Source organism: Saimiri boliviensis, chromosome 12, assembly GCF_048565385.1.
Source record: "Saimiri boliviensis isolate mSaiBol1 chromosome 12, mSaiBol1.pri, whole genome shotgun sequence".
Classification (NCBI taxonomy): domain Eukaryota; kingdom Metazoa; phylum Chordata; class Mammalia; order Primates; family Cebidae; genus Saimiri; species Saimiri boliviensis.
The window spans coordinates 59,325,535-59,337,927 of NC_133460.1; the positions used below are offsets into that span (position 1 = coordinate 59,325,535).

General features: G+C 48.8%; 1 protein-coding gene across 4 annotated transcripts in view; it reads left to right on the top strand.

Moving 5' to 3' along the window:
* SH2D4B (SH2 domain containing 4B) overlaps positions 1–12,393 on the top strand; it is a 104,805-nt gene that overhangs the window by 5,820 nt on the left and 86,592 nt on the right. For all 4 annotated transcript variants that reach the window (XM_074382486.1, XM_074382485.1, XM_010330394.3 and 1 more), the window contains one exon: positions 674–1,594. In XM_074382486.1, the coding sequence (XP_074238587.1) occupies positions 1,411–1,594 (184 nt within the window). In that variant the 5' untranslated portion in view covers positions 674–1,410. The remainder of the gene's footprint in view (positions 1–673; positions 1,595–12,393) is intronic.

The window sequence follows — 12,393 nt, forward strand, 5'->3', positions numbered from 1 at the left end:
AAAAGCCCGACTCTCCACCCCACTTCCATCACTCTTGGGTACCCGATCCACCGTCCATCCTCATGGGCAGGGAAGGAGACAGGAAGGTCACCAATCCAACCAAGCCACAGTGCCAAATCCTGCTGGTTCATTTGTTTTCCCCAGTCGGGTTATGTTTTCAAACCATGAACAGATTCATAGTTGCTAGTGAATGTCAAATTTCAAAACGAGGGAGTCCTGATAGGGTGACTTGTCCATTAGGTAGCCACAGGCAAGCCATTTACTTTCTCTGAGCTTCAATATCCTTGTCCCAATAAAAGGCATCTGTGATTAGCTCTGAACACATATTTAGGGTGAACTTTTGCCCTAAATATGAGCAGGTGGGTTTCCTTCTGGCGGAAGGCAACATCCTGCCCTTCCAGTGTGCTTCTGATCAGGGCACAGAGAAGAGCCAGGTTCATCTTCTTTCTTTTTGGTCAACTGCAGACATCTGCAACAAACAAGAAGATTAACAACAACCATTAAAATTGGCCCCTAGGGGGTTTATCTGTCAGGACACGCATGGCTGTAGGATCTCATTATAGGCCACATGGAAAGGATGTCTGCTTCCTTTCTGTCCTGCAATTCCACGATAAAATCCCCTCCAGTTGTCTCTACTGATTCCATCTTGTTTTCTTTCTTGGCTATGATACAGATAGGAGGAAAAATCTTTCTTCTCCCGAGGCAAAGTTTTAAACACATCACCTCAGAATGCCAAATGTTCTGGAAAAGGAGAAAGAAAAGAAGAAAATTGGCAATGAAGGAGCCAGCAGAGAGACTGGGGCTGAGGGGACTGAGGGGCTCAGCAGCTCCTGGCAGGCTCCTCTGGTCTCTGTTTGAAATTGGCTGAAAAGACATGGAATTTAGTAGGCAAAGCTGCCTCCTTCTCCTCCTCTTATCTGCAGAGGAGAGATCAGTTCCCAGCTGGCCGGGACAGTGTCATCGATACAGCTGGTGTCATTGTTACCTTCCACTAACAGATCACTCGACACCTACTGGCCCAGGCAGGGTTGGGACTGGGTATTGCCTGGCTGAGCTGGACGCTTGGGCTCTTCTCATTGTCCCAGAACCCCAGGTGAGGCCAAGACATGAGCTCTGCTGGGATGCTGCGCTTAGTGACCCAGCAAAAGGACTAGATTGCTCCTGGTGGCTGCTCCACCTTGCAGAGTCCCAGCTGCCCCTTTGGTTCCTGTTGTCTGGCCTCTTTAGCTGTCCTGGGTAGAGGAGATGAGTCTGTTGCTGGCTGCGAGCTGAGGCCAACTGAAGATGCTGCATAGAGAAGGGACACTGAGAGTGGTCCCGGATTGAGTGGAGAGCTGCCCTTCAGTCATTCTGCCTGGTCCTGCTTCTTCGGCTGGCTGCCCTTCCGGTGTGTGCATCCCAGGCGGTATCATGCTGCAGCAGATCCTGCACGACATGTACATCGACCCTGAGCTCCTCGCTGAGCTCAGCGATGTGCAGAAGCACATCCTCTTCTACAAGATGCGGGAGGAGCAACTGAGGCGCTGGAGGGAGCGGGAGACTTGGGAGGTCCTGGCCCAGGACAAGGGTCTCAGGCCTCCAAAGACCAAGCGAGGTAAGTGGCTGGGAGTCATGGAGGGGCAGCCTGCCAGTCCCCCAGGAGGTAGAAAAATCAGCAGGGCCAGGCTGTGCTCTTCTTCAAGATGGGCACTGGGGTGATGAGGGCCGGGGGCTTGAAACCCTTGTCCTGTGGGCGTCAGGTCCCATGAGCCTGGGCTTTTGTCTTTTGACCAGGACTTCAGGGCTTCGAGGCTACTGCAGAGGTGTCCAGGGGCCCTATTGGGGTGGGGGAGTTGGGACTTACTTTGTCTTGTTGTGGAAAGCCCTTTGAAGTTTTCAATCCAGGACAAAATCCTGTTTCAGAGCTGAGCACACAGGCCCCTTGGTGATGTGGCCCTTCTCCATGCCAGGCTCACTGCTGGCCAGTCCCCACCAGGTGCCACAGGCCACACTTGCACCATCTGGACATGCTTGCTCTTGCCTCTGGTCTTCACATGAGTGGCTCTTGCTGTTGAAAATGTCCTTTCGCCTTCATCCACCTGACATTCCATCAGGACTGGACCCTGCCCTGGAATGTTCAGGGATGCCCTTGCATAGGGCAGTGCTTGCTCCTTTGTGGCTGCCTGGTATATAGGACCCACCCCTGCCCTGGCACTTGCCACCCTGTCATTGTCATTCCTCATCTGCTTTCCTGGCTCTCTGATAGACTCAAAGGCACTGGCACATGAGGCCTTACTCCACTCTGCCTTCCTCCCCTGGGCCCAGCTCAGCGCTGGCACACAGCGTTAAATCCTTGTTTTGAACAAGACACAGCAGGACTCTTCCGGGGAGGTTGGGGCAGAGCTGTGACATGGCTGTAGGTGGCTGGTGCCAAGGTTGGGGCCCTCTGGGCTGGGCTGCGCTGGCAGCTGCATTACTAACTGGTGAAGTGACAAACCGCCTTGCCAGCCTCACCCGGCCTGAGCCCTGGGAACTCGCATTGCCTGTGTGATAACTCTTCTGGGAGGGAGACAGATGCCTAAAAATTTAACTGGAAAAATATTTATACAGAGATTTGTCACACATTGACGTCTACATTTTCATGTATAAATTATACATTAAACTCATTCAAGTTTCTGGTGCAGAAGACCCTTTCTCTAATAAGTAATTTTCTGATTTAAAAAAGTATGGAACAGCGGGGAGGCACGCCGAGGAATGTGTGTATCCCAGGTCAGGATCTTGCTCGGATCTCAGCTCTTTGCTTTGGTCCTGGTTTTTGGAACTCTCTGGGCAGGCCACTGGGGAGCCTGGGAGCCAGCCCTGCCCAGGAGCCTGCAGAGCTTTCAGCTGAGGGTCCAGGATGTACAGGATCTGCTTCATGTCCTGGGGTCATGATGAAGGATGACAACAGCTCACAAGCTTTATGTTGACTGGGTGCCTACCCAGCCCTTGCGGCTCCTGCAGGGTGGCAGGGCCACCTTTCAGATAAGGAAGGTGAGGCTCAGAGAAGTGACATGCTACATCCAAGGTCACCCTGCTGCTACATCTCATAACTTGGATCTGGGGTCTGGTGACTGATTTTTTTTTTTTTCCATTCATTCACTTCCAAACTCAGGAGGACTCCAATTAAACAAGCGATCTGTGCACCCATTCATTTGTCCACTCATTCACTAATCCATTCACTTTCCAGCATTATTATGTGCCGGCTTTGGTGATTGGGACAGTGCTTGTCCTGGAGACAGTGGGTAGACGGACCATAGGGAGCACAGCTCACTTGAGTGCTAAGGGTGAGGCTTGGTGCAAAGCAGCCGTGCTGTGTCCCAGGACGGGGAGTGTGCAGGGATCCCCCCACGGAGGGATCTTCTTTTCCTTCCCTTGATGTTGCCAGAGGACTCAGGAGGTTCTCCAGATGCTGGTGAGACCCCAGCCCCAGCTGGTGTCCAGGCTCTTGACACTGTCTTGAGAAAGAACTTGAAAATGGGTCAGGATGTTACAAAAGGCAAGAAACTGTTAGTGAGACGTGAAAGTATACACTTGAGGGAGAAGAGCGGGCGTGCTCGTCAGAACGTGTCATTCCCCGCAGAGTCTGGGTTTCTAATTTTATGGGTGTTTCTTTAATTAGGGGATGGAATAATTATGAGGCATTCTGGAAGAAAAGATTTCAGGGAGCCCCCTGGGTTACTGTCCCCTTTCTTCCTTCTTTGGGTTTGCCCGGAAGAGCTATGGACAAGTCACCCTGAATGGGATTTCGGCTGTTTTTGCTCTCTTCCTTTGGGTTTTCTTTTACGTTGTTGTTTCTTTGCCTTGTTCTTGTTTTAGCTGTCGTTTGGGGTTTTCCATGCTCCCGTGACCACCCAGTGCTATTCCTGTCTCACTGACAGGCATCCTCTTTCCTGGTCCCCTCCCCACGCATGTGTTCTGAAGGAAGCACCTGCTGTGCCTCTGCTGAGCTGTGTGCCAGCCCCTTGGGATCCCCGAGCACGACTTGGCTCAGTCCTGGTCAGCCTAGAGTGACACTGGGTCTCCTCCGGGCCCTCGTCCCCAGTCCTGCCTGTGCTCTAAAGCCTCCCCTCTCCCTTCTTTCCTGGGAACATTCCTCACTCCTGGCAGGCCTGGCTTTGCCATCCCTTGGACTCAAGTTACACTCTCTGTGGCCCTACAGACAGGCAGGCAGGACAAGGTGGCTGTGGAGTTGTGCCTGGTGAGAGTGCAAGTAAACACTGGTGATGTGGATCATTCTCATTTACAGAACCTAGGAGGTTTTCTTGACTCTGGGACCCACATTTGGAACCCACAGAAGTAAGCTGGGGTGAAAGCTTAGAGGTAGACTGTGAAAGGTTGGAAGGAGAGGACGTGGGGGCACGCTGGACACACCACTCCTCTGAGCATGTGGCATTTCTATTTTTTTCTTCTGTTTTCTTTTTTTTTTTTTTTTGAGTCTGAGTCTTGCTCTGTTGCCAGGCTGGAGTGCAGTGGCGCCATCTTGGCTCACTGCAACCTCTGCCTCCCGGGTTCAAGCGATTCTCCTGCCTCAGCCTTCTGAGTAGATGGGAGTACAGGCACACACCACCACACCCAGCTAATTTTTGTATTTTTAGTAGAGACGGGGTTTCACTGTGTTGGCTAGGATTGTCTCGATCTCCTGACCTCAGGTGATCCGCCCTCCTCGGCCTCCCAAAATGCTGGGATTATAGGCACGAGCCACCATGCCCGGCCCAGGGCATTTCTTTTTTTGTTTTCACTTAATGCTTTGGCAAGAACCTGCTGACGTTCTATGCTGTTGTGGATGGTGTGGAGCCCTCTGCTTGGTAGTTTTCTCATCTAACATCGTGTTTACTGTTCCATCACCTTTCTGACACTTTGTTGTCCGGTATATTGAGTATATGGAGACTCAGAGAAGGCGTGTTATCACATTATGTCTCAGCAAGACTTAAGTCAAACCCCTGTAGCATGGCCACGGCCTGTGCAATCTCATCCCCTCTTCATTCTCCTTGGCCACCACAGGAATGCACACCCTGTGTTAGGAATTATGAACTTCGCAACCTTGTGGGCTCCTCTGTGCCTACTCGGTTATTCCAGGTTCTCAGGGCCAGAGTTGGGTGTGACCTAGGGACACAGGACTCAGAACACATGTCCACACTGGTGACCCAGGAAACTTCCCTGTTTGGACCTGTTAGTTCTTCAGTTCTATTTTTATTTTATTTTATTTTATTTGAGATGGAGTCTCACTCTGTTGCCCAGATTGGAGTGCGGTGGTGTGATCTCGGCTCACTGCTACCACTGCCTCCTGGGTTCAAGCGATTCTCCTGTCTTAGCCTCCCAAGTAGCTGAGATTACAGACATCCACACCATGCCCAGCTAATTTTTGTATTTAATAGAGACATGGTTTCGTCATGTTGGCCAGGCTGGTTTTGAACTCTTAACCTCAGGTGATCTGTCCACCTCAGCCTCCCAAAGTGCTGGGATTATAGGCATGAGCCACTGTGCCTGGCCCCGTCAGTTTTATCTTGATTGACAGTTTCTGCCACTGTTAAATTGGTTCCTCTGTGACCATCTCTTCATCTGTCTGGATGCTTTTGCCTGAGAGCCAGACGTCGTTCCCTCCTGCTCTTCCCACTCTCCTGTTTGTGAATCCAGCCTGACCACTCAGGAAGCTGCTGCTTTCCTTTGGGTTTCCTACCAGGCAGCCAGCCCTCCTGTGCCTGCTCACTGGCCTGCCCTCCTTCCAGCCAGTGGAGTACTCTGAGCCTAGTGGGGCCCCAGCCTCTACTGCCTCCATTCTTCATAGCGGGGCTGAGGATGTGCTCCCAGATGCAGCCCTGACCTGGGGCCCGAGGGGGTTACCCTCTTTAGCATTCGATTTCTCAGCATCAAGTCACTTTTACTGCCCTCATGGAAGCTGTGTGACACCATCTTTCTCACTAGGCATCTGGCTTTCCTGTTTCCTGGGGCCCATCCAGTCACCACAGCAACCTTGCCTGCTGGGCCTGGGCCCTCCTGACCTCAATGTGTCCTATTTCCAGGCATGGAAGTCCCGACCTTGCACGCCAGCCCTGGCTGGACCCCTGCACGGAGCCCTGCACCCGCCTGCAGACATTCCTATGGTGGCCCTGATCTCAGTGCAGCCCCTGCCCACCCTGCCTCAAGCTCATGCCTACGGTTTTTTCCTGCAGGAGCCACAGACTTTTGGACGCATGAGTTAGCTCATGCATTCCCCTGCCTCAGTGGCCTTCGTGGCACTCACAAGCCTTTGCTGGCACCTGCCCACCCCTTCAACCTAATTTCCAACATGTGCATCCCTTTGCATGGAATGCTCTTTCCTCAAATCCTCATGAGGCTCTTGGTGTCATCATTCATCTCTCAGTTGAATGCTGAGCTCTTCACTGGCCACCCACTTGCAGTGAGCCCCATCCCAGTCTCTCTTTCAACACCTGCCTACTTTTCTTCCTAGCACTTACCATGTCTGCAAGTGTCTTTAAAGATGATGGTAAAATACACATAACATGAAACTTACCATTTTAGCCATTTTAAAGTGTGTAATTCAGTGACATTTAGTACATTCAAAATGTTGTCCTACTATCACCACTGTCTAATTCCAGAACATTTTTCTCACTTCACAAACAAACCCGAAGCCATGAATGCTCACCCCCATCCCCTCCTCCGCTCAGACACTGGCAGCCACAGATCTGCTTTCTGTCTCTGTGGATTTGCCTCTTCTTCCTCCTCCTTCTCTTTCTTCCTCTTATTCCTCTCCTTTTCCTCCTTCTCCTTCATCTCCTTCTCCTTCTCCTTCTCTCCTCTTTCTTTTCCTTTCTCTCCTCCTCCTCTCCTCTTTCTTCTTCTTCTCCTTCTATTTCTCCTCCCTCTCCTCTCCCCTTTCTTCCTCTTCCTCTCCTCCTTGCTCCACGTTATCTGTTTCCTTTCTATGGTCCATCTCCTTCATTAGCCTGAAAGTACCACTAGACCATGGAGGTTGCTTGTATTGTTCAAGTTTCTATCCCAGCATCGAGAACAAGGCCTGGGGCAGAGTTGGGGTGTACATGGGTGAGTAGCGGCTAAGGTGCTTACATGCGTGCTGTGACAGAGGGGTTTGACTGGGGAGACAGATGCTAAAGGATTGCTTTTTTGAGTCAAAGGCTGTGTGCTGCATAATGTGACCCCCTCCACCCCACTGCACATTGAAAATCCTCACTAAAAGTATAAAAATCAGAATATATGTGTGCTTTGGGATTTGCTGTAGAGGCTGATATATAATAATATACATGTAATTAATGACACATCTGTCACCTTTCACTCTTACTCATAACTCATTCCATTTTCTTTTCCTTTTTTCTCTCTTTCTTTTTTCTTTTCTTTCTTTTCTTTTCTTTTCTTTCTTTTTTTTTTTTTTTTGAAATAAGGTCTCGCTCTTTCTTCTAGGCTGGAGTGCAGTGGCACAATCTCAGCTCATTGCAACCTCTGCCTCCCAGGTTCAAGTGATCCTCCCACCTCAGCCTCCAAAGTAGCTGGGACTACAGGTGTCTGCCACCATGCACAGCTAATTTTTGTGTTTTTTTGTAGAGGTAGGGTCTCAGTATGTTGCCAAGGCTGCTCTCAAGCTTCCGGGCTCAAGCAATCCACCAGCCTCCTAAAGTGCTGGGAATTATAGGTGTGAGATTTCCCACCTGGCCTCTCATTCCATTTCCATTTCTTGTTTTAGGATTTGAACTTGGGTTTTAGCCTGACCAATGCTGCTTTTTTTCTTTGCATTTACTTGGTGTGTATTTGCCTGTATCTTCCCCACCCCCTCCACCTCCAGCCTTTTGATGCCGTTTTGTTTTAGGAGACTCTTTTGGAAAATGTATATTAAATAGCATACAGTATTTTAAAACTTACTTTTGTAAATATATTCCAGCCCATTCTCTTTGTCAGGAATGAAACATAATCTACTGAAGATGAGAAACATAGGCTGTTTTTATATTCTTCCCCTTGATTTTGTTGGTGCAATCAAGGATGGTAACATCAGATTTCAGCTGATTTTGTTTACATTATGTATTTCATCTCTCAAGATTTAGTTTTTCGCTTATGGTAGAAGTTTTATAATCAAATCACAATAACAATAGTTATTTGGATGTTAACTCCACTTTATACTGGTTTCATTGCTCCCTACATGTTTTTCCTCTGAGGGGCAGTGATAAATGCTTTATTTCCCTTTGCCCCACTATACAAGTGATTTGTCCAGCCAACCAGCACACCCTTCACTGTTGGGATTCTCAGCACGTTACGCTGAAGTCACTAAGCATCCAGGGAAAGTCTTGCTTAAAGCTGCCTTGCGTCCCATCCTTATTCTTGCTGTCATAATATGTTCTCGGGACACTATTGATTTTGGCATGCTGATTTTCCTCAACTTCCTTCAGTTTGTTGTTGTTGTTGTCGTTGTTGTTAGTTCCAACAACTTTTTGGTTGGATTATCCGGGGAGCAGTGCTGCACAGGAACACTGGGGAATTGAGGGAGCGGACGCCCTGGTTTTCTGGACCATAGCTCTTTGTAGCTGTTGTTCATGACCCCTTTCCTGGACACTGGGGACAGTGATTCTAGAGCTGGGAGGGGCAGGGAGGGGTTAGGGAGGTGACTGACAGAATCTCTTCCCTGGTATTTCTTAGTGATGTTTATTTACCATTGTGCCCCATTTCTTTTGTTAAGAAAACGTTTCTTGTCACCATGCAAATATTCAAGCAACAATTCTCTGGGGGAAATACTTGATCCTGCGCGTATATGGAGAGAAAATGAAGTGTCTAGGGGTGAGGGACAGTGTCCACAGCCCTGTGGAGGACACTAATTTTTCCAGGAAGACAAGAAATATGAAGTCTCTTGTGCCATGAAAATTGGGAAGTTGGGGGTGAGTGTGGGTCTGAGGGACTAGTCAAGGCAGCAGGTGATGAAGGAGATATTGCCAGCTTCTGGAGGGGAGCCCCAAAATCAAGCAAGAAGAAAATCATTAGAAGTGGATTTAGGGTGACACAGGGCTGTCCACCTCACCCTAGAGAGATGCCCTATCACCTGCCACCTGTAGGTAGGTAGCTCTGGGGGGTGTTTGGAGGCCAAGCAGATCCTGCCACTCTTCCAGATTTCCCAGCCAATGGATGCTCCCTTAGCTCATTTTCTGAGGATTCTAACGTGGGAAATAGTGTCCTAGATTCTTTTCCGTTTTTTTTTAGACAGAGTCTCACTCTGTTACCCAGGCTGGAATGCACTGGTGTGATCTTAGGTCACTGAAACCTCCGCCTCCCGAGTTCAAGCAATTCTCCTGCCTCAGCCTCCCAAGTAGCTAGGATTCAGGTGCATGCCACCACACCCGGCTAATTTTTGTATTTTTAGTAGAGGCAGGGTATCGCCATGTTGCCCGGGCTGGACTCGAACTCCTGACCTCAGGTGATCCGTCTGCCTTAGCCTCCCAAAGCACTGGGATTACAGGTGTGAGCCACCGTGCCTGGTCTCATTTTTCCACCCTTGGGCTGGCTTGATGCTTATTTTCAAAATGATGCTTATAGCATGGTGGATGGATCCAGGCCAACTCAATTTTCATCCTGATTCCACTGGGGTGGCCTTGGAAAGTCACTGGTGCAATGAGAATAACAACTCTGTCCCAAGAGTTTTTTGGGAGAATTCAAAATGCTTCTTCAACAAGGCGGACAGCTGCTGCTACCACGCAGCACTTAAAAGCCAGGTCATGCTTGTTTCCTTCCTTTCCTGGTTCTGCTGGCAGATCCCCTTGGAATTAGTCTGGGCCTCTTCCTGAGTGTTCCATCGCTAGCCCTGGTCTGTGGGACCAGCCACATCATTGCCTAGCCAACACCAGTTTTTCTGGAGTCTCAGCAATGGGGGTGACTTAGGGAGTGAGGGCTTTCCTGTGTGTCTCAGATAGATCATCAACTCTTGTGTAGTTTACAGATGTACTTTTTACCATATATTGGGGGAAATTCAGTTTTTCCAATCAAGGGTCACTCTTGATTCTTAGGATGCTGATACACTTTTCAGATGGATGATGTAAAGATGAAACATCATGGTGAGTGGGGGAAGAGCCCACGGAGAATTGCTGTGATCTGCTGGTAACTCGCGGTCCAGCCTGTGGCCTAGGATTCTCTGGTTGTGATTGTGTGGCTGAGCGTAGGGCTCCCTCCTGAGCCAGGCAGTGAACAAAGGCTAGGGATCTCTGAGAGCTGTGATGGGGACTTGGGGTGTGTGTGTGTGTGTGTGTGTGTGTGTGTGTGTGTGTGTGTGTGTGTTTGGCATGTGTTCTGCTGGCATTTGGGGCATGGAGAGAGGAGCTGGGGGCCAGACCTTTCTGTTCCATCTGCCTAGGCTGTGAGACCTGGCATGGCCCTGCTGTGTAGTAGGTCCTCCACCCAGGGTTGTGGCCTTGACATTGATGGGGCTTTCTGGCCCCTAACCTCCTGTTCTACCTTCATATGGCAGCCAAAAAGGCGAGACAGCTGCACAGATGAGTGAACTCCTCAGAGGTGCAGTCTCAGCATCCCCCTGGAGCTCAGATCCTTCATCTGTAATGGGCACGGGCTTTACTGATGCCACCTCCCTCCAGTGGCAGTTGTGGGTATTGAGTGAGCCACTGTGCAAAGTGCCTGAAGTCCACCCAGCATGCACAGCAGCTGCCAAGGGCTTCTGGTTTCTTTGCAGCCTGCCACATTGCTCTTGCTTCCTTCCCACCAGGGCTCACTGCTCCCCATCTTTAGCACCAGTGCTTACTAGGTGGGCAGTGACAGGAGCCAGAGCAGAGGCTACTGTGAGCAGGTGGGGGAGTCACCTATAGTCACCAGTGGCGATGGAACTTTGTACCTCGCAGGCATGGGCATCCCCAGGGCTGAGGGTGGTTTTTGTGGCTGTGGAGAAAGATTAATATATGGAACCCGCAACTGTCAGCTTTGAGTAATCTGTGTCCACATAAATAGAACTTGCAGCCTTAGTCAGCTAAGGGCTTTTGGTGGGGAGGAGAGGTAAAGGGGTCCCTGGAAGCTAAGGAAGATGGGTCAGGTGGCAGAGCAAGACCTAAAGGCAGCTGCATTCTTTGACGTGAAGGAGAACTCCCCCAGATGGAGGGCCTATCAGGCCCTGTGCTAGGCTCTGTATGGGCCTTTGCTTCTCTGACCCCTCAGTGACCTGGAAGATGCCCTCCTATGCATTTCAGAAAATCTAAGAGTGCTCGATTGAAAGACACACCATTATTTTGTGTTCTGTTAAGAAAGCTGTAAATTAAACTCTGACATACCAGTGGTTGTGAGATACATCCTGATTTCAGAAATGTTAAAATAGGTGTCTTTGAATCAATGAAATAAGGTATTACGTCCATTTTAGTTGAGCAAGTGCAATCTTAGGGAGGTTTAGCAACCTGCTCTAAAAAACAAGTAGGAGTTGTAATTATAATCTGATCTCAGGCCTGTTCTTCCCGCCACTGTAGCAGGAGCTGCTGTGGGAAACAGAGCTCTCGAACACCGAATGGAGAAGGAAGAAGTTTATTTGTCCTGGGAGCCTGAGGGATAATTGGTCCAAAGCTCAGCTCATCTAACAAAGGAAGGTTCTGCCTTTATATAGACTTATACTTTAGATATTACACATGGAAGAATCTTGGGTTTACAGTCTTAGGACTCACATATGAAAGGGTTACAGTTTACAGTTTCAGGAATCACATATGAAAGGGTTCTGGTTTACAGTTTTAGGACTCACATGTGAAAAGTTTTCGGGTTTGATCTTGTTTTAAGTAAAAACAGTGTCTTCTGGAGAGTTTCCCCAAGGCCAAGCCTGTCACCTACAGGAAGGTGAAACAGGAGGCTCCAGTTGGTCAGCCTTTTCTTTTATTGAAATGCAGTGGGATAGTCAAAGGGGAAGTTGATCTCAGATGCCTGGGTCTCCTTCTTCACTGCCACAACATAGGGAAGCTTCCTCTGCACTGCTTCTGCCATGATGAAAAAGATATATTGCAGGAGGTTAAAGATTGACACAAAAAAAGGAAAAACTTAAAATTATCAAAGTAATAAAAGAAAATTTGTGAGTCTATTGGGGGAGAGTGAAGCCTTTCTTAGAATAAAATCAACAAGGAAAAAAAGAAAAAGAAACATGACTTGACTTTTTAAAATCTTAATAAAAGATGCCAAACTTAGAAAATGAATGAGGCTGGATTTAAATAGGAGAGAAATATTTGCAACATTTATAACAGGCAAAGGATTAGTATCTAGAAAACATAAGTGCCCCAAATCAATTAGCAAAAGACAAATGACCAATAGAAAATGGAGAAAAAATGAACAAGCAATTCACAGGAGAGAAATTCAAATCACAATGAAGATGCAAAAAGGCATTCAACTTCACTGATAAACCACCTCCAC